This window comes from Gallus gallus, chromosome 1, assembly GCF_016699485.2.
Source record: "Gallus gallus isolate bGalGal1 chromosome 1, bGalGal1.mat.broiler.GRCg7b, whole genome shotgun sequence".
NCBI lineage: Eukaryota > Metazoa > Chordata > Aves > Galliformes > Phasianidae > Gallus > Gallus gallus.
In genome coordinates, this window is record NC_052532.1 from 35,412,169 (window position 1) to 35,439,265 (window position 27,097).

The 27,097-nt window shown below is 44.8% G+C and overlaps 1 protein-coding gene and 1 long non-coding RNA gene across 7 annotated transcripts; one reads left to right on the forward strand and one right to left on the reverse strand.

Annotated features, from left to right (window-relative positions):
- Nucleotides 1–3,715: 3,715 nt before the first annotated feature.
- Nucleotides 3,716–9,784, reverse strand: LOC101752108. Its single transcript, XR_001465453.4, has 3 exons — nt 9,551–9,784; nt 5,558–6,145; nt 3,716–4,620 (listed from the first exon to the last, which is right to left on the reverse strand). It is a non-coding gene; the product is annotated as an uncharacterized LOC101752108 (long non-coding RNA).
- On the forward strand, nt 9,759–26,535 carry MDM2 (MDM2 proto-oncogene). 6 transcript variants are annotated; one of them, XM_040651047.2, is made up of 11 exons: nt 9,759–9,860; nt 10,342–10,420; nt 11,783–11,857; nt 12,221–12,354; nt 13,178–13,227; nt 14,222–14,289; nt 14,435–14,525; nt 16,986–17,146; nt 17,959–18,114; nt 19,382–19,459; nt 20,825–26,535. In XM_040651047.2, the coding sequence occupies exons 2-11, from the start codon at nt 10,352–10,354 to the stop codon at nt 21,392–21,394; spliced, it is 1,452 nt and encodes a 483-aa protein (XP_040506981.1). In that variant the 5' UTR covers nt 9,759–9,860; nt 10,342–10,351; the 3' UTR covers nt 21,395–26,535. The 6 variants fall into 6 exon arrangements, with proteins under 6 accessions (XP_040506981.1, XP_024998096.1, XP_040507063.1 ...); XM_025142328.3 differs by having other exon boundaries at nt 16,989–17,146; XM_015277638.4 differs by lacking the exon at nt 9,759–9,860 and having other exon boundaries at nt 10,340–10,958.
- The last annotated feature ends 562 nt before the right edge of the window (nt 26,536–27,097 follow it).

The window sequence follows — 27,097 nt, forward strand, 5'->3', positions numbered from 1 at the left end:
TGAAATGCAAAATACACAGCCGAGATGTGCTCTCTGGATGGCAGGATGTGCACTGCCAAAGAAGCTCTCACAGAAGAGAACAGGTTTAGCTTGCAGTAAATGAGCTATAAAACAGGACGGTCTGCAAATTCCTATCAGAAGTGTCTTTGCAGGTATAATCAGCCCAACATTCCTTGCAAAGAAAGCCTTCAGCTCCCTTCCAACACGGGAATATCTGGGTAGGGATAGCTAAAGTAATCAGCGGCAGCGTGTACTCTTCTCCCTACACAGCACCTGAGGGCAACTTCTGGGCATTTGATTCTATCGCATGAGATACTGCAGGGATTATCAGCCCGAGTGACTGTTACCACAGGTAGTGGCGGGACACCCAGGGTGTGGTGAGGTGATAAGGGAAAGACCACCATAAAGGCTCTCTGCCTTTAGAAGGGGTTATTCCTGGGTCCCATTTCCATTTCCTGGTCTCTGCTTCCAGCTGTGTGTTCCCTGTGATGTGTCATGCCTATCTGACTGCGTGGTAAAGCAAGCTGACATACTGGCGGCAAATAAAAGTGAGCACCCTGCTGTAGAATGAGATAGCTCTGTGGTCAAATGAGCCAAAGCCAGCTCTGAGAAAAACTTGGCTGGGAATTCACAGCTCCTGGCAAGACCATTGTTTGAGTGGAGCGTTAAAGATAGCTGAGTCAGTCCAACAGCCAGCAGCGAGGAGAGGAGGAAGGGAATAGGACAGCTCCCTTTTGCAGTGGTATGCTTTGAAGTCAATCGAGCTGTCTGCATATTGGCAGCACTAGTGCTACTGCCTAAGCTAGCTGAAGCAGATCCTGCCATTTCCCTGCACACCTGTCTGCCACCGTCCCAGTACTGACCTGGCCCGGCCGCTGTTCAACTACTCAGGACTACCTCAGGGATCTGATCTAACTGAAAAACAACACAATGAGCAGAGCTGGTATGCAGATAGTGTGGCTTATGAGAGCTCAGGGACAACAGGCCCAAGTCAATAGTTCCCTGCAGCTCTACTTGCCCTATCTAGATATAGTGACATCTCCTGCACTGTAAGAGTTAAAGAGCAGGAAAGGCAAAGTATCTGCCAAAAGGGATGGTCTGTATTCTAGCAGGCCTTCTTCAGTAGAAATTGGAGAAAAACAAATATTCTCATGAATCTCTCAGATACTGTCTTTTGGTATAGAAAGCCAGAAGACCTGCACTCACACATAAGTTACTGCCCTGCATTTCTGAATGTGTTTGTGTGAGGCCTGTTTTGCCTATGCACGGAAACTGCGGTTTGTCTTCTGACAACCCAGCCAGTCATGATGCAGGAATCTCTTTCAGATCCAGAGGCAGGTTTGGAATTTTTCCCTCATGAGTAAAACTGCCACGATCCGTTTCTCTCAAAATGTTCTACCATGCTGTGTCCTCTGTGGCCTTGGCTTGTTTCTGCATGGCATGATTTTAAGATAAGTAAGACGGGTCAAAAGTCAAAATCCAGTGGCTGCGTATCTCTGCAGACATACAAGAAAGGCAGAAGGAGCTGCTGAGAAAAGTTCACAGAATCAAAGTTACCATAGATAAAAATAATGAGATGGCTGATCTAATCTGGGTGTTGAGACAGACTCTGTGAAACCAGCTGAGTGAAAGAATACCAAGAAGCCCATGGACGTGCTTGCTCTGGAAGTTAAGAGAGGATTGAGACATGGAGCCTTTAACGGAATAAAGCAAAGCATAGAGCAGATATTCGCCGCGAGTTTTTCTTTTGCAGTCAGAGTTCGGTTTGTGTCCTGCTTTTACAGTGGCATCAGTGGATTTGTGGAAGTTTTCCGCATTTATTTCTAAGAGCCTTTCTCCGTATGTTTAAAATGGAAAAAAAAAAAAAAGAACAACCTTTCTCCGCCAGATGGCAGAATCACTCACAAACCATTCCGGACAAGACTTGGAATGTCTGCACGTTCTAAGGCTGAGTGAGGCAAGCTTTGTGAATAGAGCGCAGTCTGTTACATCAGCTAATGAGGCCAGGGGAGACGGCAGGAAAACAACCTTAATGACACCCTTCAGAAATGCATATACCAGCTGGATTTGTATATCCTCTTTCCCTGCAAACCTTGCCTTGCTGATAAACACTGTGGATGTTATCCCGTCCCTTAGAAAGAGGTTTCGATTTGTAGAGCGGCAAAGGTGGGGACTCCCCTTCATTTTCCTATTTCATATTTAGTCAGAAACAAAAACTTACTCTGGAACAAAACTAAGTCCCCTTCAGGAACTACCCGTCTTGTTCAAGTTTCTCTAGTGCAGCTGGGCTCATCAGAGACCTCCGTGGGCTAAAACGTGCCACGTAGTGGCAGCCAGCACCAGGTGACTTTCAGACGGGAGCTGTGAAGACTCTACAGGAAGATAAATAATAAAGGCAGGGTGTCAAATACATGGACGTTAAAACAGCAAAAAAGAATAAACCCTCCTGCGTTGTACTTCTGAGTTAATCCAATTGTAGAAACGTTTTCAGATGTAACTATAGAAAAATTAAGACATGCAAGAGTTAGTCTTGCATGAGAGTAAAGAGACAAAGAATATGCAAGTACTGGGGGAGAAACACCAAAGGAGGCAAGTGGAGAAATTCTGAGCTGTACGTAAAACATCACCTGATCTCCAGAATGCCCAAATCCTGCTTCCTTAGTTTCTAACTGCAGCTCTGGGGGTGGAAAACATATACAAGAGCTCTCCCCGTGATTCAGGAGAAGTCTGTGGCTGTCACATACCAGGGCTTTGTCACCCAAGTGAGCATGAGAAGATTAATCATCCAGGCTGCAATAACAGAACTGCGTCCCTTTGGTTACAGAAGGCCTCCCAGGAACACCCGGCTGTTTTCTTGGCCAGCTCATTTCCCTGCCGTTGTAGCTGAAAGGCCTGGCTGCGGTGCTTATCCCCTCACACGTGGCCTTACACACCTCCAACAGAAAAATGGTTTTATTCTGCGTTAGATTGCTCTTCCAAGAGAAATCTTTTTTGCAGAAATCTGGAGATCTTCAGTGACATTTGCATGTTCTGTTACAGCACAGAAGTATTTCCTGGTTTGCTCTTCCTCACCAGTCGTGGTTCCTTAATTCTGGGAGATGAGGTTCAGTCCCTACTTCCCAGCCCTTTCTTAGCAAACATCTGAATAGGAAAAAGGAACTGTGAGATGTGCTGTGAGCAGCTGCACAATGGGAAATGGATACAAACGACATTCAGGTGAAGGCTAGATAGGTGCTTTCCATGTTTTAGTGGCAGGGGACAAACCCTGAGGACAGGTGGAAGGAAGAGGTTCCAAACAGGCCCATTAAGAACATCAGTGAGTACATATTTTTATCACATCCTTAACATTCACTAACCCGATGACATCATATTGCTGATGCACTTCGACAATCCTGGCAGATTCTGGCTAACAGGGAGCAAGATGAATAGTTATGTTCTTTGTGAAGATCCAAGTATGTGTGGGATGCAGGAAGTAAACCACGTGATCAGCCATAAATAAAAATGGATGATGCAAGTTCTGAGAGACTTCAGAAATACAAACCTTTGCCAGAAGGAATTTGGGAAAGGATTACTCAAGATGAAAGTGCAACTCTACGATAACAAGGCTGTATGAACGTTAGGGCAGTTGAAGTGAATGTATATACAACTTCTTCCCTTTCAGATCTTTCTTTTCATCAGAACATTAATACACTGCTGGAAACACAATAACAATTAATAATGATAATAATAATACTTTACTGCATGTTCATTGCGGTATGCAAGTTTAAAGATTAAAAGACCCCGTGCTTCAAGAAGACTGCCTCTGCAGTATACCCCGCTTCCTGTGTGGAGCTCAAGACAGCCGGGGTACAAAGCGCTGTATCGCAGGCTACTTTGCCAGCCAGGCAAGGGGAAAACTTGGTACAAGTTTGTCTGTAACTGTCTGGGATTCATCAGTGAGTTTATTTCGTACTCTCCCCTCTTGTCATTTTTGTATTTATGCTGGCTCTAGATGTAGGAAGCCTGCCTTTTCTGTGTCTTTTTTGCTCTAAGAGAGTCTTTCAAACCAAACAGACACCATTTTGAAGGGAAAAGGGCAAGAGTGGAATAACCACAGCCCAGACAAAGAATTACACAATAGTTTGCTTGTTGACAAAGAAAGCAATGCAGTGTGTGCAAGCTCACAAGCTCGCTTTTAGCAGTCCATAGATTGCCACCTTCTTGGTTTGGGTCTCAGCTGGAGTTCAGGTTGATTTTCTGACTGTGATTGAGGATGTTCCAGGACATCTGCGGATTTAGTTCACAAGCTGAACAAAACGTCAGTGAGAAGATTCCGTAGCACTACAGACACTGAAAGGTGATTGAACGAGCATTGAAACTGCTCCATTCCTAGCAGAACTGCAGAGCCCCTTCTCTCACACCCTGCGGTGATGGTACTGCTCCCTCAGCCCAGAGAGAGCCCTGGTACTTCTGTGGCATGACAGTGTTCCTTACTTACATGTGGTTGTTTCATGTTTGTGTTAAAGCAGGCATTCATTCACTGGCAGACAACGGACAACATAAAAAACTTCTCTTCTTGCTTAGCAACAAGAAGTTGCATCCAGCAATTAGATGTGGAGGTGGCATTTCATCAGGATACACCTGAACAGAGATAAAAAAGATGCAAGTTTGATAGCCAGGAAAGCAAGGCAGCTTCAAAAGGAAGACTGAGCAAGGCACAACGTGTTATTTCAGGATACATATGCATCCATGCCTGGTTTGGAGGAGACCTAATCTCAGAGAAGTTCAAAGCAAACTTATCTCAGTAAACCGATTTCCAGCGTGGGCTTTGGAATGCACGCTGAAGATTCATAAGGTAGCCTGTTTGTGATGGCTAGGGACTCCTGGAGTGAGATTACTCACGTTAACCTTCAAGATTTCAATAGGAAGCTGCCCTAGAGCAGGTAAGGCTTTCAGTAAGTGCTCCAAACGACTTGGCTAACTGCTGGCATTGTTTCACTCCGTGCACTCCAGCTGTACGTTAAAAGCTGTATTTGTAAAGCAATGCTTTCAAAAGCAGAGATCAGTTTGCTAGCAGGAGGATGGTGACTTTTTAATTCACATGCCGCATCCATCGTTAGCAGAAGGGAAATGCGGAGCCTTCTTCAGGAATGGGTAGCTCCTCCTGTGTAATGTAAAATCATGCAGCAGACAGAAGGGCTGCACCAACCTGACATCGCACTGTGGAACAGAACACGACCAGGTCTGCAAGGGAGGGAGTTACAGCAATTTGAAGTTCCGAAATAAAGACTGTTATTTCTTGTGTAATACGCAGCTCGAAAACAAGAAGGGGAGCGGGCAGGAGAGATGTGGACAAATACGTCGGCAGGGCTGGGACGATGGTAGGAGATCCACGGCCAGACCACAGGGCAGGGCCGGGTTAAGGAGCTGCTTGTGTCATGTAATGTAACGCCCTGCGGGCCTCTGTTGTTAGCAACGAGCAGTAGGAATCACGGCGAGGCAGTTAGGATCCGTTTGTTATCTCCCCCCCCCTCCAACCCAAACTGCAGCCTGACTCCAACAGCACGGTCAGGCTGACCTCATCTCCAGCCGTAGCTCTGCCTGGATACGTGGCTCTGCCCCTGCGAGGCACCTCGAGCGGACGGCACTCGCTCTGCTCGCCGTGTTTGCAGCCTCTCCTGGAGCGACGCTCCCCCTGAGCACGTTTCAGACCGTGGATGCACGGCGGGGCTCCTTGGGAACTCCTGGAAGCATCCGTCTTTCGCACAAGCCCCGTATGCACCCTTCTGGGCGACTCCCTGAACAGACTGACATCAGAATGACCACGGAACAGCAAATTAACGAAACACTTCGAAACTCAACTGGTGCCGTCCTAATCTGCTTAAACGGGGCTCAAGTAATTACAAGCAAACAAGTCCCGCAGAGGGAGAGGTCGCTGCATTGCTCAATGTTCACAGCTGCAGCTCGGGAGAGCAGGACGTGGCCACAACCCAGCCACGTACTTCACCCCTGGTCAACAAGAGCAGGAGAAAAACTGGGTTTCTTCACTCACTGATAGCCGTCAGCAAAGCTGCTGGGACACAGAGCTCCTTCCTGAGGCTTCTCCTTTTCTGTTCTCCAGAATCACTCCGCGAGCTCCTTTCGAAAGCGAGGACTGAGCCGAATACTGGAGAGAGCAAAACAGAATAATAAAAGGTTTCATTCCACGTTAGACATTGGGCACCACTAAGTAGAAGTTCCAGATAATGGGTTTATAATTTTGCCAGTTTCTGACAGCATACATTATTGTTCTGTTTAGTTTTGCTTCGGGCTGACCGAGCTGCTACCAAACAGGACTCAGCTTTGGGCAGCCAGCCAGACGCTACCAGCGTCTCCCAAAAGCACGTAGGAATGTGTATTTCCAGTAAACAAAAGCAAAAGCAAAACCTGTTGTCTTCTGATGTGGCCTCGGTTCGGCTCCAGGTGTTTCTGGGGCTGCTTGCTTTTAGTGCACACGAGAGCCGCCGTGCCTGGCTGCAGGGAGTGAGAGCTCCCGACCAGCTGTCAGAAAAACCTTCTGCTTGGCACTGCCTTTGCCGGTCCCCCTGAGGTAAGGCTACAGCTTTGAACATGTAGAAGGTTGTATCTGGCACAGCTCCCGTTTAACAGCAAAATACGGCATAGCCTTCCCTGCTAAACAGCTGCAAGAGCACTGACTGTGCTATTTGTGTTCTCCCAGCTGCTGAGCCTTCCCCTTGATTTCCACTTTGCATTACTGTGTTCAAAATGACCTCACAAAATGCTGCATCTCCTTTTCATGTACACAAAATTTGGATGTCACTCACAGCACAGTTTCTGATGGTACTGACTGACCTCTCTGCCAGCACAGGTCTTGGCTTAGCGAGTGTTAAGGGTGAGCTCTCTAAACCATGTTTCCTATGTTTGCTTTTTCTTACACAAGAGAACAGGAATGGCAAGAAAGAGAACAACAGAGTTCTTTCTCTGATCTTTACACAGACGTGCATGGACACACTGAGCAGCACGCAGGGTTGTGGCTGTGGCAGGCAGCCCTGCAGTGAGCCTTGCTGCATGCACCACGCAGGTCCCAGCTGTATCTCAGCACCCTTTTTCCTCTGTCCTCTCCCCTTGCTGTGCCTGACAGTCAGATCACAGCTTTCTGGCACACTGACAGAGCTGCTAAGGCTTAAGAAAGGACCCATCAGCAGAAGCTCCAGAATCGGTTTTTGTTTTGGCCCGGGAGCAGTTGAAGGATGGCACAAGTGATAGCCCAGCACGTAGCCAAGCAGCAGCAAATGGGTTACAGAGCAGAACTGAAGAAGCCTGGCCACCTATGCCTCTGACCACCTCGTGGGAACATCAGGCCATTTCAGGCACGTGCTGCGTGTTGCCGAGGTAGTACGTGAGGAAAGAGTCAGCAGGACATGCTGGAAGAAGAAATCAATTGGGATGAGGAATAAAAATCTGGAACTGAAGTTTTTTATGGCTCACTGTTCTTATGAGCTGACATCCCTGCAGCACAGCAACCCATCTCTCCTCTGGGAAATGTGCCTATAGGTAAACCGGATCCAGCTCAGAAAAAAAATGATTTAGCTTGCAAGCATTACATGATGAAACATCTGTAGTTAGAACCTGAATTTATGTTGAGAAGGATCTCATAGTTTGTTAGCTAACAATGATGTGAAATGGGTATCTTCAGTCAAGGGGAATGGGCTACAGCTGCTCCAGATGCTATCTGTAACATTAGGAATAAATTACAGAGAGATTGAATGTGTAGATGTGGGTCTTATTGTAGTGATGCCTCCTTTTATTTTTAGGACCTTGAAATAGTGGGGAAGTCCGTTCTCACAACCATACAGGCTTATTACTCACCCTTCCTAAAACCTTAAGTTACACTTGTCCGGAACTATCAGGTGTAAGAAAGTAACTGTGTGTGTTGGTGAAACAGCACCTGCTGGATCAGTGACATGGGACAAAAGCAGCGCAGCGTTACAAGTCAGAAAATATCCCCTATCTCTCTACCAAAGCATAAAGAGCATATTTTACCTACTTAAGCCTCTCCTTCCTTCAGATTAGTCTGTCTGAGAAAAGAGGTAAGGTTGACCTTGAAGCCAGATAACAATTCTAGACAGAAACTGCTTCCCCCTCCCCACCCCCCAGCTGTTAACAGAGCAGTAAGGAGAACTATTCCTTAAAGAATCACAGCCTGACCACAGATACGCCGGTCATGAGATGCTTGTTGGCTGAGAAGTGGAGAAAGAAAATAATAGCCACCAGTTTAATACATCTTGGGCTATATTCTTGGGCTATATTCATGTAGAAAATGTAATGCTAATATAAAAAAAAAAAAAAAAGAAGAAAAATCTTTATTACCACACAGCCTGAGCAAAATGATATGTTTAAAACATGGTTCAGTAATGTGATGCTTTCAGAAAAGCCTGATGTCCCATCCCTGGAGGTGTTAAAGGCCAGGCTGGGTGGGGCCGTGGGCAATCTGACCTACTGCTTGATCTAGTGGCTGGGAACCCTGCCTGCAGCAGGGGGGTTGGAAATTGATGATGCTTGAGGTCCCTTCCAACCCAAGTGATTCATTTTATGAAGTACTCTTTTCTTCAGTTCAGTAAAATACGTTATGTATAGTGATACATTGCTTGCCTGCTAGATAAGGACAAGATGGAGCACTCAGCATTAAATCTACTCACTGCAGCCATTCAGTTCTATCCTTTCACATCTTTATGTAGAAGTCATTTTCTACTGATGACCAAGCTAGGAATCCAGTAAGGATCTGAGCAAGTTGTGTGCTGGGTTGAAGCAATCAGACAGCAAACTTTGCTGATGGCAGGACAACACACTTAAAACAACAAAGTCTGTTTGCCTTGATGCTCCGGTGCTAAGAGGGACGAGCACACTGAGCAGACCTGCTGCAGCTCCTCAGCTGTCCCTCGCTAGGCCTTGAGCTATGGGGACATACACTCTGTGGGGACAGCAAGCATGCCCTGAAAATCCCTCATCACACAAATACCTCAAAACGTAAACGAAGGCTGGAATTTTTCGGAAGTGCTGTTGTTGCTGGAAATGTGTTTGGCCAGTGGACAAGTCCAGGCAGTTACCCACTACTTGTTGGAACAAGTTAGTTGTCATAGGAAAGCAGCCTTACAGAGCTGCTCTGCTGCTGCCTATCCATCTTCACACACCATTTGCAGCACTCCTGTTCCTTAACAAACCTTTTCACTCTTCAAAAATAATTCTGAAGTGTCAGGTGAATAAACCTGAGGATGAGAAAAGGGAGACGGACTGAAAACACCAGTCCTGATGGAAGCGTGGCAACTAATGAGCGCCTGCCCCAAAAACGTGCTCCTAAATAGCCTGCGCTTGGCACATCTTCACAACTGCAGTGAGAGGGGACAGGAACGTAGCTCACGCTACCCGTTTCTGTAGGGAAGTAGCATTTCCTCCTAGTTTCCTAAATACCAGTAAGAAAAGATAGCCAAAATGAGCACTGCTAATCAAATAATTGCCCAAAGGCACGGTTGTGCTTTAGCAAGGCACGGCACGGCTGTCTCCCTGAATGTACCGGGGCTGTTAGCAGGACCCTCTGCCTTTACTAAGATGGAAAGGCGGCACAGCGAAGCTTTCCACCGCAGTCCTCCTTCCCTCGGCGCTGCCCCTCTCCGCTCCGTACCCCCGGCGCCCCGACAGCCGCGCTCCCCCTGAGGCACCGCCTGAGAGCTGCGCGCGACGCGGCTGTTGCCCCGCGGCCGTTAGGGGGCGCTGGAAGGGGGGGGGCCGCGCGGCCAAGATGGCGGCGTGGGGCGCGGACCTCGCTGCGGCCTGCTAAGGCCCGCGTTCCTCCGGGCCGGGCGGCGAAGCGAGCGCGGCTGGCGGTGCGTGGGGGCTCGGCTAGCTAGCGGCAGGAGCCGAGAGGCCGCTCGGGCGGCCGCCTCGGGGAGAGCGGGCGGGAGGGGGATGGGAAGGGAAGGCCGGAGCGCGGCGAGCGCTCGCGCGCAGCTGAGGCGAGCGGCGCGGCTTCCGGCCGCAGGCGTCGGAGAGCGGGGCAGGCGGAGGGTGGGGGGCGCGGGGACGGGGCGGCCTTCCGCCGCGCCGCGTCGTGCCGTGAGACAGCGCCGCTCCACCACCCCGCGGTGACTCGGCAGCGCCGCGCCGGGTCATGCTCGGACATGTCGGGCCGCGGCGGCCGTAGCCAAGCCCCGACTTGCCTCCCGGCAGCGCTATATAAGGGCGGCCCGGCCCTCATGGCCCGGCTGTCCCGAGCCCAGGGCGCAGCGGTGTGCGGGCGGCGCGGGGGGTGGCGGCGTTCCGGGGGCTGCGTGACGTAACGTGACGCGACGCCTGTTGTCCCCTCAGCTGCAGGCAAATGTGCAATACCGAGATGACCTCCCTGACGGACGGCTCTCCTGTCAGCGCCTCGGAGCAGGAGGCTCTGGTCAGTGCTCGCGGGCGGGCGGCGGTGGGGGGAGACGGGCGGTGTGAGAGCAGAGCAGAGCCGAACCGAACCGCCCGTGTGAGGGGTCCGGGGGTCTGGGCGCTGTTTCCCGGAGCCCTGTGGCGGGCAGGCGATTTGCTTGTGAGGATTGGGCCAGCTGAATACGGATTTCCTGATGAAGCGGTTCAAAAAAAAAAGCTCTGGGAGATGGGTGTCGTTCAGGGTGTGGGAAAGCCATCGCGGCACAGCTGACGGTTTTAAATGTGGCGTTTTCGCTTTCGGCTGCGTTGGGCTTCGTGAGGAAGCGTTCATCGGAGCCCCCAGCTGTACGAGGCGCTGCCCGGGCGGGGCGCTGCCGGCTGTGCGCTCCCCACGTGGGGGGCTTCTCTCCTCTGCTTTCATGGGAGGCTCTCGATATGGATCCAGAGCTGTTTGCACTCCCACGCTTTCGTTCCTCGCCCTGTAAGCTAGCGTGGGTTTCCTCTGTGAAGCTGCCGTGTCCCGCGTGCTCCAAGGAGCTGAAGCTTTTAGAAGGAGAGTGAGTAGGAACACGGTGTCGTCTGCAGGCTTTTCTGTGTGTGATTCTTACAACCGATCTCTTGCTAATGCACTGACGCTCGGTGTTAACTGTAGCGAATGTTTGAAATGGCATATAGGGAAGCTTCCCTTATTCCTTGTCTCGTATTTTCTTTGGGGAATATTTTAGGATATCTAAAATTAGCCTGGTTACGGAATCGTGCTGTTATTAAAGCGGCAGTGCTGTTACTGCATCCAGGAACTTCCAGCAGTTGTCATGCAGGCACTTTGCTTGCAGTTGTGGCTCCCCTGCAGTTTGTTCTCATCCCCGGCATTGTGCTGGCACAGCTGTTTGCAGGACAGCGCAGTGAATGGGATCAGCCAGAGGCGAAAAAGGGGGTGGGGGAAGAATCACTTGGGAGCTGTTTTCTCCCTTTGCCCCAGGAACAATTTGCAGACTGGCTGTGGAGAGGAATGCTGGCGCAGCATGTGGGAGGGCCCTGTGGGTGTAGGAGTGACTGAAATACTACAATGGGAAGGACGAGGTCTGCCTGTCCCCAGTGACAAGACTCAGGGGCAGAGCTGGCTGCCACGGGTGAAACCACAGCCTCATACAGTGTCACAGGAACCCAGTCTTTGCTTTGTCTCTTGCACTCTGGACTTCACAGTTATTACAGTCTTAGGTTTAACTTCGCAAAGGCAAAACTTGTATTTGGATACCTTATCACGTACCCATGTGTCTTCTATATCAGGTTAATGTAGAGGAAGGAAACCAATGTGTCTATCTGTAGAGCTGTTCAGTGAATAATTGCTGCATGCTGTTCTTCTGTTTTCATCTCCACACAGGTTAAACCAAAGCCGCTGTTGTTGAAGCTGTTGAAGTTAGCTGGTGCAGAAAAAGACACTTTTACTATGAAGGAGGTGAGAACTTTTAATTAATAAAGGTAGATTACAGTAACTACAGGGAGTTTGCTTTTCTGGTTTGGCTGATGGGGTGGCACTGAGGTTCACAAATGGTGTTGAAAGAAGGTATTGACTTGAGTTTTCCTACTCACTTGGTAGGCGGTGTTTACCAAGTTTCTCAATATCTACAAAGGCTTTTGACCTACAAAGGTCCGTAGAATAACAGAGTTCTTAGGGAACTGTAGGTGAAAATTGCAGCTCTGAAGGAGTTTTAGGCAATTGAAGTGGGAGGAGCAAATCAGAATTTAATGTGTTTTCTTGTATTTGATCTTCAGAGAGTAAAGCCTCTGTACGTAATGATGTCTGTGGTTTGTTTTACAGGTAATATTCTATCTTGGACAATATATTATGTCTAAACAATTATACGATGAAAAAGAGCAACATATTGTGCACTGTGCAAATGATCTTCTTGGGGATTTATTTGGAGTAACAAGCTTTTCAGTAAAAGAACACAGGTAAAATGGAATTCCTTTCTGAGAATCTGGTTGTGAAATAATGGAGAACACAGTTTGTACGGCCTTGTGTTAATTCTGTATAGCTTGAAAAATGGTAAGCTCTCCTTCATAATCTGTCACCTGATGTAGTCTTTTTCTCTGAACTAATCTTTGTGTCTGTAATCAAGAGATCCCAAACATTCCACACATTTGCAAGTGTTGCAGTAGCCTCAGGCAGACCATCCCAAGGCGAAAGAAAATTCTCTTCTGTAATGTAGCAGCTGCAAAGGGATTGCAGAAACATTTAAGACCAGACTCCTGACTTGATTTATGTAAGAAGCTACGTGGGTTTTAGAAGTTAACAGCAGAGAACAGTAGTATGTAATCACAGCATGTTCTCCTAGCTATTAATCGTGCCTTGCTACTGTATTTTAACATTTATTTTGAATAAATTGCTTGTCTTGAAAGACTCTGCAGATTAGCAGAAGTCCCATCCGAAAAGCACTGATTTGGAGTTCCACTCGTTAGAATAAATGCTGATTTGTTAGGGGCTCCTTCTCAAAAGGATTGTGACTTTTCTGTTCTCTGACTGAGCGCATTTAGAAGCTAATGCTCTTCACTGAGATGGATCAAATCTCTTCCTTTTCCTTTGAGTGAAACACTGCCGAAAGTGCTTCAGCACTTCAGAATAACTGTTTTCTACATTTGTCAGAGGAATTGCCTTGCTTTTCTGGGCAATCTCCAATTATCACAGTTGGAAAAAAAACTTTCCAGCAAAGTATGGAATGTATATATAAACTCTAAAGTAGCTAATGTGCATTATCTTTCTTTATCCCCATCTAAGGAGAATATATTCCATGATTTCCAGAAATCTGATAGCAATCAATCAACAAGGTAAGCTAGTCTGGCAGAGCCTTCTGTTTTGGGAAGTAGTGGAAGAGAAAACATAACTCATGTTAATGCATCTTTCATCTGGAGCTCAGATAGTGTCTGCCTCTCTAATTAGCTGCTGGGCCTTAGCACTGCTGACTGCAGTGCTCACAGATGAAGGCTAATTAAAGCAAACAGTATTTCTTCAGCGGGGGTTGGGAAGGCTCTAAACTGCATTTGGATAACGCGGGATTTGAACCAGACGAAGCACAAGCAGGACTCGACTGAAAAGCTGCTTGCATTTATTGTGGCCAAACTTTGTGGTGTTGAAGGCTTTAATTCCAGAAATGAGCTTTGTGAGCTTATGCCAACAATGAAGTCAGAGCAAATGCTTTCTGTTCTGTTAGCGTTCAGTTTTCATTTCCAACACAGAGTGACGTACATTCAGAACTGAACTAGAAGGTAACGCTGTCAGCACTGAGTCCTCTGTCCTCTGCTTTAAATAAATAAATAAAAATTACAATAAATGGATAACTTTCCTGCAGCATAAAATACGTTAGCTGTAATTTCTGGCTAATATAAGAAGTGTAGCAGAAGTTAAACAGTGGAAGCTGTTTTGTGAATGGGCTTCTAAATCCATATTACAGCACTCATTGGTTTTAATTTTTTCTAAGGGTGCACATTCAGCTGCTGGAGATGTCTTCTTAAGGGCTGTCAGTCCTTATAATTATGATAGCAAACTTAAATTGAGATATGTTTTTTCTTTGAAGATAACTGATTAATTCATGGTCTACCTGGTAATAAAGATACATAATTAACAGCAGTCAATTTTTCTTCTATTGATTGTCATTTAATTTGGTGTTCGTGTGAGATGATAGCTAGTCAAATGTACTTGATAGGAATGTAAAAACATCTTGTACATATGTTCTTTCATCTGCACAGTTGCAGCTAAGCTACAGCATTCACTGAGGGGGAATTAATAACAAAATTCAGTGCTACTTTACTGCTTTGTTTTCAGACTCTACGCTGGCTGTTCCACCTGAGGATGATGCCAAATTTCGGCTTGAAAAAGAAAATGTTCTAAAGGTAATCTTTAATATTAATCTTTTATGTTCTGAGATGTAAATTCTGTTTTCATTTCTATATTGTCAATTGTTTGGATGCAGTTAGAGTAATTGTAGCCCTCACCTCATGTCGATGTGCGGGCTTATTCCGTATTTCTGTTAATCAGGAATCCATGCAAGAGTTAGAAGAGAAGCAGACTTCATCAAATGCAACTTCCCAGCCAACAACATCTAGGAGGAGAACACACAGTGAATCTGGTACGTGCAGATTCGTGATGCAGAGCTTTCAGTGTCATGACTGCTTTGAGCAAACAAGTACATCTTGTTGCCGTAATGGCCTTGAGAGATGCTGACAAACACTGTGTTTCTCTGCTTATCTGAACCAGAGCATTCAGTCTGGAAGAAGTATGCAATTCCTTGCACTGTTCCAGTAGCACGTTACAGTTTGGATTACTGGAAATGTTAGAATAATTTGTCTTGTGGATCTACCCAAATTATTCACATCAGCAGGACTCAATGAGTTGTGCTGTCTTCATAATGAGAACACTTCTGTTTCTACTGATGCAGTTAAGTGCATTCTAGGTCCCTCTGTAGATAGCCACAACACTTTACATTTTCTTTGCTCTAAAAGCAGTTCTCACTGAGTTTCAGTTGGTAATGCAGTTGGATGTATTTAGGTACCTGACCATTCCTTAAGCATTTCATAAGAGTCTGGCTACTTTAAGCACTGTATTTGTCTCCAGTTCTTCTTTATTGTGGTTAATTAATAATCACTAGTAAATACATCTACAAACTATGGAGCGTTTCTTCTGATAATTAATAAATAACAAGTTGGTCAGCAAAAACTTGTGTAACTTCAAATTGCTCCATGGAGGAGGTTCCTTACACGACTTTGTTTCATCGCTTACTTTTATTACATCATGACTTGACACTTGAACTGTCTGGGCAGTGATAACCTCCTGTCATTGCATAGGTGTTTTGTTTTTCCTTCATTTGCTTGGGGACATTTTAAAGTTCCTCAGTTTTTGTGTAGCGTTGGGTTTTTTGTGTGTTCAGCATAGACTTCTGTATTATTCGTCACACCAAGAACTGCGCTGCTTTGATAAGTGGTTTGCACTAAATTAAAAGAACATTTTAATGTTGCAACAAAATCTGATGAAGGGATGGAAAGTCACAGTTAATCGTCATCACCTGTAATATTTAGGCATGACCCAGAGCACGTAAGGTCCTGTGTTGTGCTTACTTATTGTAGGTTTGATTATTAACTCTTGCCTTTGCATCCGTTTATTAGTTTGTTACAACCTTAAAAGTTCTTTTAATATAGTGTTTTTATATACACTTTTTTTCTAATTTATAGGAAATCTTCCTTTTAAACCACTGTTATTGTTAAATTGTGATGGTAGCGGCTCCTTTGGAGCCGCTTACATAGTGTATAGCAAACTTGTGGTGGTACAGTATCAGTACAGCATGGAGCCATGGCAACTAAATGAGGACAACGATGGAGAGGAGCAACCCTTGGGCCTGGGGGCACCAAATTTGGTGGGGCTCTCAGGGCGGAAAAAGAAAAGGGGCTGAGCCAAGAAGCACCAAGGGAAAGTAAGAGAAGTCTCAAAGTATGTACAAGTGTTTTGTTCTCTTTTCTTTTACAATGAAAGATTCAAGACTTGGACACTTGTGGATTTTTGGTGTGTTTCAGAGGGCCAGGCTGAAGTTGGGCAGTAGAGGGGGCATGCAGAGGGCGCCTGTAGGGGACAGCAGGTTCTTACTGAGGTCTGCTGAATCAACTTGTCAGTCCTCTTGGGGAATTTTCACTCCACTGTGCATATATACTGACTTTGTAATGCTTTTTTTAAGAATTTTTTTTCTTATCGAACATTCTAAAAGTCAGTGGAGCTGAATTTTGACTTACCTGCCCCATAAATGCTGTCTCCCTACTGCTTATGCTGCTGTAGGTTGATGTATCAAAACATGATGTATGTAAAAAAGCATTGCTTTTTGGCTTTCAGACTAAACATCTTTAATAAGTACAATTTAAAGTATTTTCATGCTTCAATTTTTATATAGTACGTTAGCCTTGAAGATTTTCTTGTTCATGTGTTGTCCAACTCATTTGTATAATGGTGTACTAGAAAAATTCAGAGTAAATACAGCTGCTTTTAGTGCTGATGCTAACCCTCAAATTTCTTGAGGTGTCTGAGACTTGAACCTGAATCTGGCCTAGCATGAGGTCCTCTTCACACATTTGATCTGGGAGCAAGTTACTCATCTTCCTCCAAATCCTGGGGTAGCCTTGTAAGCCCCCTGAAAGCCTCCTTCTGTCCTCTGACTGTAGAGGGGGGTTAGTACAATTAAAATCCTAACTGTATTGCTTAAAGTCAAAAGAGTGTCACGTGTGAAAAGGGGTAAAAATGCTTCCAAATGTGCATTTATTTTGTTTCTTGCATTTGGAGGCTGCCACTTAAAAGCTGTACTGGTGGCACAAGTAGGGAAAGCCAGCCTGTGAATTGCTGGTTTCAGGAACGTTTTACCTTTCACGGTGTTACTGTGTTGTCTTAAGTTAATTTCTGGTGCCTTTACATAGTTCAGGGTAGTTTTGTTTTCCTTGCATTTCTACTTACGTAAATTGTATTTTAAGCTGCTATTTAAAAAAAAAAAAAAAAAAGAAAACTGCACATTGCAGGGATGTTTTGGAGTAATAAAATTCTTGAATGTGCCCAGAAGAAAATTCTTCAGATGATCTGCATAGTGACAGAAGAAAACGCCATAAGTCGGACAGCATCTCGTTGACCTTTGATGAAAGTCTCTCATGGTGTGTGGTGAGCGGGCTGTGCCGGGACAGGAGCAATAGCAGCGATTCCACAGATTCTGTTTCCATTCCGGTAAGTCAAAATATGTACTTTTTTTTTTTTGGTGGTAGGGTTTGCAGTTACCACAAGTGTAAATACCCATCTTTAAGCATCGTTTCTGTAATCAATTTGTGTCAGCTGAGAACTGAGTCTGAGAAAAGAGAAGTTGGGGGAGACGTGTGGGTGGAACAGGATCTTTCGTAGGTTTCTTAACAAGACTGAAGTGAACATATTTAAAATACCAACATTCGTATGAATATTCATACAAACCAGGCAAATTCTTACTGTTTGGCACAGTATGGGAAAAATGTCAGATACCTTTTGTTTTGAAGTAAGTATTTCTTAGAGTGGTGCAAGAAGAAAAGCAGTCACTAATGGTCTGTAAGTTCTTCATAGCTGTAGGCCACTGATAATTCCACTGCAGCTTTGCTGCTGAAGACCTAAGCTGGTAGTATTCTTATTCTGAATTACTGAGCTCAGACTGTATGCTAATGCTTTATTTTGTTGATGGAAAAATAGAGAATTTAATGAGCGTGCCAAAAGACAGCATGTGTTTTTACGCTTGTTAGGAGAACCTTCGTGGAATAATATTAGCAGTCTCCAGAGTGGCCAGTAGGTTGACTGCTTCGTCTATTCCAGAGGCAGCAGAAAGCTTTCGGAGCTAGCTTTGTTTAGCCAGCTGTAATCTGTTTGTCTCCTAAATGCTATTCCATCTAGCAGCAGCTGTTCTCATTTCTTCCATAGCTGCTACATTGTTTGATTTTTCTTTTTTTCTCTTCTCAACAGTAATGGTTATGGATGTGGACTAGTGAGATTGAACATGTGTTTTCTTTTTTTTCATTCAGGATCTTGATGCCAGTTCACTAAGTGAAAACTCTGATTGGTTTGACCACGGTTCTGTTTCAGACCAGTTTAGTGTAGAGTTTGAAGTTGAATCTATTTATTCAGAAGACTATAGCCATAATGAAGAGGGACAGGAGCTCACAGATGAAGATGATGAGGTACTTTTTTTTTTAGAGCCAAGGGAAGGAAATTACATGAACACTAAATGTTGAGATTCCAACAAGAGGCAACTAATTCTTCAAGTGTACTACATGACAAATTGCATCCACGTCTTTGATTCCAACTCACTGGTTGGTTGGTTGAGACTCTTCTCATATAATTAATCCTAGAAGCATTCGTTTGGAACTGTTGAACTTTTGACAACACTTTTGATAGTGAATGAAAACTTTCCTAGTAACGGTTTGCAAAGGAGTACTTCTAAGTCATTTGCTTCAGTGAATACATACGTTTCATAGAGGCATGCTTAAATACAGTTTTAGAAATTTTCTTTAGGAAGCTTGAAGATAATGCTATGGCTATTGTCATCATTTTTTGAGAGTTTTAAGATAACCTGCACTGTCAGGAGGGAAGCAGGAAAATATTTTTTGTTATTTTACTTAAGAGTTGAATTGGCTCATGGCAAGGTCACGTAAGTACTAAGGACAGAATCCAACAGGGGCGTACATGATCATGATTCCTGGGAGGGAAGGAATGGGACTGGCAGTAATGATTTACGGTGAGGTAGAGTGGAGAGGAAAGACAGATTTGCTTTGGAGGAATAAAGGACTGAGGTGTTTCCCTGCCCCCAAGAGCAGTCAGTAGTGACCATTACAGGAGCCTCTATAGATCACCCATCCAATCCTCCTTTTTAGGCAGAGCCACCTAGAGCTGCTTGCTCACATGGCTTTTGAAGACCTCCAAGGAGAAGACTTTGTAGCCTTTCTGGGCAGCCAGTGTCTGTGTCCAGTCAGTCACCTCCTGTGCTCCAGTTAGTGCCCATGACTGGGCAAAAAAAACCAAAACACCTGGTTTAGTTGTCTTCTTGTTTTTTCTTCAGATATTTTTACACATTAATGAGTCTGTCCCCACCCCAGGCCACCTTTACACGAGGATGAACTGCCCCAGCTCCATGTCTCTCTTGTTCTGGGAGCCCAGAATGGATACAGTACTCCAGGTCTGGCCCCGCCAGCACTGAGTAGAACCACTTCTTTACAAGTGGTTCCTTCTGTCTGGGTACTCCACGTTTTTCTTCAAAATGTATTCCTAATGTGAAAGATCCTTCCTTCATCCCCAAACTGGTCATCAGATTTTGTGGAGTTACTTTTTAGTAGAGAGTATATGCATCATTCTTTATTACTGCATTTTATTAAAAGTAGTCTCTCAGAAATCAGATTTTTAGTTGAATACCAGATGTTGGTTACATCAGTCCTGTCATATTTTTAATAGGTATATCAGCTGACTATATATCAAGATGAAGATAGTGATTCTGATTCATTCAATGAAGATCCAGAGATTTCTCTAGCTGTAAGTAAAATCTTGACTGGCAAAGCATCATCAGTTGGGCGAACTAAGAGTAGGTTGGGGCATGTAGATGAATCCAAAACATGGGTGTGTTAAAAAATGTGTTAGTAAGTTTCCTGGTGCATTAAAAAAAATACTGACTTAAAGTTTCATTGGCTTAGTGGGGAGGAAATTATTTCAAGCCTAGATCTGACTTCTCATACAAAATGGAAAAATAAAACAAAGAAAGGGAAGTAAATGATTAAGTCACATATACTATAAAAATGCTGTTCCTGTAAGTCATAATGTCTAGTTTTATTGTCCAGCCTGAGTGAGCCAATCCGTAGCGTAGAGGTGTGAATGCAGACCTGTTTGCAGAACAGTACTGTAAAATTATTAGATGGCTTTTGTGAAGTTTTGTGAGAAGGTTCCCGTAGTGTGGGAGGAAGTCCAGGATTTTGGAGCAAAATATACAGGCGTGGAAAAAAAAATACATGCTGTAATTTAAAAGCATCTTCATTTGTTGCTCTTGATAGTTGAAGCTTGAAGAGTGCTGTTTTGAAGAACTGCCTGAAATGCTTGTCCCTTGATGGTCTATAGACTGGGGGACTTTGCTGTCTGTGTAAAACACAGGGCCAGCCACCATCTGAAAACATAGCACTGCTTATGTGTGGGAGAGTGCCTGTACTCTGTTTTTAGGGATCAGAGCTAAGTCTCTTAAGCTTTTGGTGCTTTCTGCTTTGAGTTCTGAATAGCATCAGCAACATTTCAGGTATTCCAAATAAGAAGTTTTTTAGTTTAAATTTTTCCACTTCTGCGCATTGATTGTGAGGGGGGTATTTGGTCCTTACAAGCAAAGCGTGTCTTTAATGAGATGGTGGCTTATTTTTGGAATGGTATGGAGGAAGCTCTGAGGCACAGTGATGCAACTCTTAATGGCTGATGTTCGGTGCCGCTGTGAGTGACGCTCGGCTGTGTCAGAGTGCCCTCATCCGGCCGCTCTGCACACCAACAGCTCAGCATCCCTGGCTCAGCGTCCCTGCAGTCTCCACCGGTTTCCAGTTGCTGAAACACACAGGAATAGCCACCATTTTGCCAGAAAGAAGTTTCTTAAATTTTGGCTAAGAAGTAGTAAGCCAGTATTATTACACTTTTATTTCATAAATCTACTGTAAGAAGGAAGAAGATAGAAAGTCTTATAACATATGAGGCTATTTTAATCCAGGACCATAAAATGGAGTTGGACACTGAGTGGAATTCTTATGTGAAATGGTTGATAGCTCCAAATCACTATTAGTTCAGCAGTAATGAATTCTTAATGATCTCTAAATACTTCAGTAGTGAGCATTCCAAGTGGCTAAATCTGTTTCATCCTTTAATTTCCTAAAGGACTATTGGAAGTGCCCTGAATGTAGCGAAATGAATCCTCCGCTTCCACGACATTGCCACAGATGTTGGGCCCTCCGTGAGGACTGGCTTCCTGATGAGAAGAGTGATAAATTGGTGAAGAGCAAATTGGAAGGTTCCTTCCACCTGGAATCTGACGAAGGTTTTGATGTTCCTGACTGTAAGAAAGTGAAAACGAATGAAGATAAGGAACCAGCTGTGGAAGAGAATGAAGATAAAGCAGTACAGATATCTGAGTCCCAGGAAAGCGAAGATTATTCTCAGCCATCTACATCAAGTAGCGTGCTTTGCAGCAGTCAGGAGGACTTCAGGGAACCTGAGAAGAAAGAAATGAAAGACAAAGAGGAAGGTATGGAGTCCAGTCTGCCTGTTAGCAGCATAGAGCCCTGTGTCATATGCCAAAGCAGGCCGAAAAATGGCTGCATAGTACATGGCAAAACAGGACATCTCATGTCATGCTTTACGTGTGCAAGAAAACTGAAGAAGAGGAACAAACCCTGCCCGGTGTGCAGGCAGCCCATACAAATGATTGTACTAACTTATTTTGGCTAGGGCGATGGAAAGCAACAGAAGGAACTCATAAACTGGTACAGCAAATAAGGGAGTAAGAAATTATTTTTATATGCTTATTGCAGATGAATATTTTGGGTGTCTTTACGTTTGGTATGAAAAGTCATCGCTGAAGTAAATGCACTGGAATTGTTAAGATCAGCCTGATATTTGCTAGTTAATTTAACATTGAGCATTTTAAATCCCTCTCAGTAGAAGTAACCAATTCCTGTTGGTCAGTGTTTGACTTTCCAGGTGTTTTACTGTACATAAAAGTCAGTGACGTTTCAGTTACGGTATTGAGTACAAATATTGCAAGCCCCTGTTGAGTGGTGATCGCAGAAGGGACGTTCTGAAGAGTTCATTTAAAATCAGTTAAGAAGAAAGAAGATTACATTCCACAATGAAAGCACCAGGCAGAATGAGAACCATCTGAGTAAGTCAATACAAGAACAGACTAGAGCCTTGTTTCCCTCACTCCCAAAAAATTAAATCCCTTCGTGAAGGAGATCTTTTGGATGCTTGTTGGGAAACCAGGGAAGTTGTGGTAGAAAGTAACATTCAAGACTTTGGAAATTGAAGAGGGTACGGTGTCTTGTGGTTTTATTGTGTAAGTAGTAAACTTCAGGGCTGTATGAGTATGCTGTGAGAAGTCACTGACCGGTCACAGTCTTATGGGTACCTCTTAAATATCCTGAGAAAGAGACTTTTAAAACATGCTGTGGATGTGGTGGTCCGTACTGTCCTCTTTATTTTAGCAGAGTGTGAAAGATGTGAACAGGAAAGACAAATGAAGAACTTAGCTTAAAAGTAAGGCAAATCAGCAACAATGGGGGATGTTTATAGGTTGGTTTTTTTCTGCACTTGTGTAAAAATAGTAAGAAAAAAAGTCCACCTCCACCTGCAGAGAGAGAGAAGCTCTGTCATTTTACTTTGCCCAGTTTGTGAAATTCAGCAGCCTTTCTAACTATTGCCATTCTCTTTTTTTTTCTGTATCATAAGAATTTTGAAAACCTCCTGCAAAGTTTTTGTCCAGATAAGAGTTTGTCTCAGTTGGGTCCGTCCGTCCTTTTAGCTTTATGTCCTCTCTGTACTTCCACAAAACCCTCGTGAAATGTATCAGTTTCTTTATGAAGAAGCCTGCTCATTGACATTCAAAGGAGGTAACGTGAGTGTATCTTTTTAAGCTAAAGTGTCTAAAAATGTAGGTAGATTTCTCACCTGACCTGTTCTTCAGATGGAGAGTTCCTGCACAAGTGGCTTCCATCTGTTCCTTTGGATGACCAGACCCTGAGGGGATTTGAGTGTTCTCAGCTCATTAATTTGACAGGTAGTCACAGTTCAGCTGTCCTGCAGGGGCTGACAAATAATCTTAGAGTCAGGAGAGCTCCTAGAATGGAGATGAGATGTAAATGCAGAAGTTGTGCTGTGTTTTACCATCCCACAACCCTCAGGGCAGTGGCTTCCTTACCTTTGCAGCGCCAGTACAAAACTGTGCCTCTGTGCCAGCACAAAGGCCTGTGGTGTTAAAATTACTTTCACGTCAGAGCTAAAATGCTTATTCCAGTCTAAATGCCTGGAAACCAGGAGTGAAAACACCAGGAATACAGGGAAGTACCTACTATTTTTCCTAGGTACTTCCATGTGGAAAATAAAAAATGTACAGTAGAAACATGGTAAACACGTGTGACTGCAAAGAAGTGCCCAAATTACCCGAGTCAGTGATGTTTGTTTGTACAGTTGAGCTAACTGTTGAAAGCTACTGCTAGAAGATATCCATCTCTGAAGCTTCACCATCATTTGTTTTAACTAAACAAAACAGAAAACTCAGTTGTATGTTTCTTGAAAGGAGTTGCTTTACGTGCAGATCCTGCCTCCATTAACACTGCTTCCTCTTCATTTCTCCGTATTTGTATTTGATAAATGGAAGCACAGTGAGGCTTGCAGAGGCTGTTAACTGCTGCTGCAGATGAGAACTGATCAGCAGTCCTATTGGTCTGCAGTGTGCAGCTGGCAGAGAATTCCCAACTTGTGTAGTTGGGAGAAGCACTGACGAAATGGGGCGTGTACTTAAGAGACACTGCGATGGATGAATATTTCATGTCTTTTTCAATTTGATACCTTCTCTGCAGTCACTGTGATTGCTGTGGAAGCCCAGTTGTGGGGAGCAGCTGTCACTAACCTGCTTCCTGCTGGGACAAATTGTGCTGTCCTGCTCTGGGCATTCTTACCCGGCTCCCTTGAGTGGTCTCCATAGTGAAGAAGGAAAGAAAAATCAGCTCTGAAAAATGCCTGAATAGTCACAGCAGTGATAGTGCTGTTTGCAGGCACTCGGCTTCGGGGTTTTCCTTCAGAAACAGCTTCGCCTCCTATTAAATCTGCGTTGGCAAAAGGTAAAATGGGAGCATCCAGCACAGCTGAGTTCTCCATTTGTGATCTAAAGTTTCTTAGCACATTCTTTTGTGGAGAGCAGCCCTGGAGCCGCTCGCTGCTCCATGCAGTACCAAGGAGATGGGTAATTGGGGGCCTGCATCCTTGGCCAGATTACTCAGAGTAAACTTTTATTTTGAATTCTGTTTTCTGGCTTCACGTTACTGTTTACAGCCAGTGAGGTTTGTCGTTTGTCTGTTCTTGTCTTTTGCTTTCTTTTTTTAAACGCGTGCCTTACAAATAAGGGAGCGGAGTGATGGGCTGTTGGCATCTGTCTCATTTCCTACTGGAGCAGCTGCTGGGGACACGTGCAGTGCAGGGCAGGCCAAGAGCCAGCTGAGAACAGCCCTTGGTCTGATGTGCTGAAACCTTTGGGTTTGTCGCAATGCACTGCGCTCTGTAGTGCTGACTGTAAGCTGTTGTGACTGCTCTCCTCTTTGTGGCAGATAAACCATTGCCTGTCCTCGTGTAGGGGTGCACAAGTTGGCAACGTTGTAGCATGAAAGTGGACTCTTGTTCTTACTTGGTGAGGTCTTTGAGATCATTATTTAATATTGTACACATTTTAATCATTAATTTATTGCAGTTTGTAAATATTCTTGTGCTTATAGTTAGTGTTGTGAGCTTTATTTATTGAATTGGTCTGTTGGTACCTGTACAGATAAACACGCGTGCTTAGTAAGTCACAGCTACAAGAGAGATACTGAAGAAATTGTCGCATTAAAACAGAGATACAGACTACATTCAGGTGGAGAGATGGAAGACGTTTGCCTTTGTTTTCATTTTTCCTTCCCTTAAAACCATCTCCGTGTTGAAACTGAAATGCTCACTGCAGAGAGACGGAAGCTGACGCGACCTGAGCACAGGGAAACTGCTTTGGTGGTGGTTGCTGTTGGAATGCTTTTGTGTCTCCCACTGCAGCCACACACTGCTCTGTGGTGCTGTTAACATCAGAGGGCAGTGTCTGGAAGGGGGCCGGCAGTGATCAGTGGGAGTTGTCACAGTGAATAGCTGCGCTGGGCGGTGATTGCCCTCACATTTGGGACGGTGACCAAAGGAGCCAAGGGAACCAACAGAGCTGAGAAAGGAGGGCACAGTTCTGGTAACTGTGTGTGTGTGCTTCAGGTAGGCTGTAGTTGGGTACAAGTGCTGCAACAACTCACAGTTGTGTGTTTGTTTGTTTGTTTGTTTTTAATAGAGTGCAAGAAAACCACTTTTAGATTAAATGCTTTTTTTCCCCTTTAGCCAAAAATGCTAAGTTTGAAGTGAAATACTCAAGATAGCTGCCAAAGCTGCTTTGGTTCAGCATCTGATACTGAGAAGTGCTGGGGCTGGTGAATGGTAAATTAATTGAGAACTTTGAATGCTGGATCTTCAGCTCTATTACAGCAGAAGTCCGTTGCCTTTATCTGTTAGAAATGTGGGAGTGAAGCAGGTGGTTGGGCTGCTGGTGGTAGTGAGCGTTTGTGCTGCAAAGGCTGCCTTTGTAGAGCAGCTCCTACGGAGTGATGGCTGTTGGTGGTGCTGAGCAGTGTCATCTCTGCCATGCTGAGGCTCTGGCTGTAGCTTCAGCGAGGAGGCTGATTTACGAAGGGTGGAGATGCTACAAAATGTAACCGGTGAGGTGTTGCATTTGTCTCTAACAGCCTGGTACAATTTTGTTACTGAGTTCCAATTCCCGTGTTTGTTTAAATGTCACTCTGAAATTTCTGTATGGATGTGAAACTACATTGGAGGGAGGACTTCAGGCTCATTTTTCCCTTGCAAGACCAATGTGAGGACAAAAAGCAGTTCCTCATTCTTAGAGAAAGCACCAACAAGACTGATTTTTAGTAAACCATGCTCTTATAGGAGGGAGAGTAGGAAATCATTAGAAGCGTAATGAAACAACATGAGGTGAATAAATGAATCGGTATTGGGTAGAAACATTGTTTCTCATCTTAACCTGAAGTTGCTGTTGTGCTTATCCCAGGCAGAGGAGAAGCTTAGCTGTGCAACGCAGCCTGAAGGAAGGGAAGTTGGTGCTGTGTTATGTGCCAGTGGAAAAGAGCTTGGAGCACATGCACTTGTAAGTGACTTGCAGGGTGGCACTGCTCCTGCCTGCCTCTGCTCACTGTCTTTGTCACTCACGGTGTAGGCAGGGGGCGCATGGGAGCTTATGGGGGAATATTTGAGAGTTGCGTCTTGGAGTGTTGCTTCCAGCTAATGTATACTTGCTTACCACAGGTGCACTGAAAAGGAATGTCTTTCTGTGACAGATATTGTATGTGCAAACCTTGTTGTTGACACTTCAGGCCGTGTTTTCTCCTTTTCACTACATGTTGCTTTCAGTGGGCAGTTTTTGAATGGCAGTCACCATCCCGATGACACAACACCTAAAATATCAAATGGCATTTCCCAAAGCAGAGCCTTACTTTGTTGTCTGTCTGTGTGCAGCTGGAATCATTATTTAATAGACAGCTGAGTGTGAGATTACATAACTATGCAATTCTGCCACTCCTGCAGCACTGCCCCCATGCCCCATGACTTACTGGGTGTCATGCAGTGAGACACAGCTCTCCACTCACATTGCACAGAGTATAGTTCCATTTAGGAGAATAATTTCCAACATGTACTATATTTGTGTTTGGGTTTCAAGTTCTTCCTTTTCTGAGGAAACTAAACATTTTATCTGTTTAAAAGCTTTAAATAAAGATGTGTTTATATCCTCCTCAGTGCTTTTTTCACGGCTGTGATTTGATGTTTCTGTAGTGCTACTTCACTTTCATGCATCTTTTTAATGGTGGAACAGCAGTGCAGGTTCCTGGGGGGGGGCAGTACACAGTCTCCTCCAGCACATGCTTTGAGAGGATGGTAAACTTCAGTGCACTCCTTTTCCTTGTGCCATAAGTGACAAAATCAGAACCAAGGCTGTGCTTTGGTACTGTCCTCTGCCTCGTGAACACCCTGTGGCTTTTAAAAGTAGAAAATCCAAGAGGTATGGCAAACAAGAGCACTGACAGTCTTCTGTCTTACATATACCCATGTCGTTCTGACTCTGCATTGGGGTTCCAGTAGCAATGTGCACTTACACTTCAGTACAGAAGCCACAGCCCTGTTGCAGTGTCTTAATGGGAGAGAGAGGAAGGTGGGTTACTAACAGTGGTGCACTTACAATGCTGTACTTGCATCAATGGACAGCTGTGTTCCTGCAATATCTCATTGCCTGTACGGGAAAATACAGGCGTCTCTAAACATAATCTCTTGTGGCTACTTGAATTAGTTAAGAAAAGGGCA

Excerpts from the sequence above, each read along its gene's own strand:
- MDM2 (XM_040651047.2), top strand. The coding sequence starts at position 10,352 with ATGTGCAATACCGAGATGACCTCCCTGACGGACGGCTCTCCTGTCAGC. Across the intron at positions 14,290-14,434 it reads AAAAAGAAAATGTTCTAAAG|GAATCCATGCAAGAGTTAGA; the intron begins GTAATCTTTAAT and ends TCTGTTAATCAG. Across the intron at positions 14,526-16,985 it reads GAGAACACACAGTGAATCTG|AAGAAAATTCTTCAGATGAT; the intron begins GTACGTGCAGAT and ends GAATGTGCCCAG.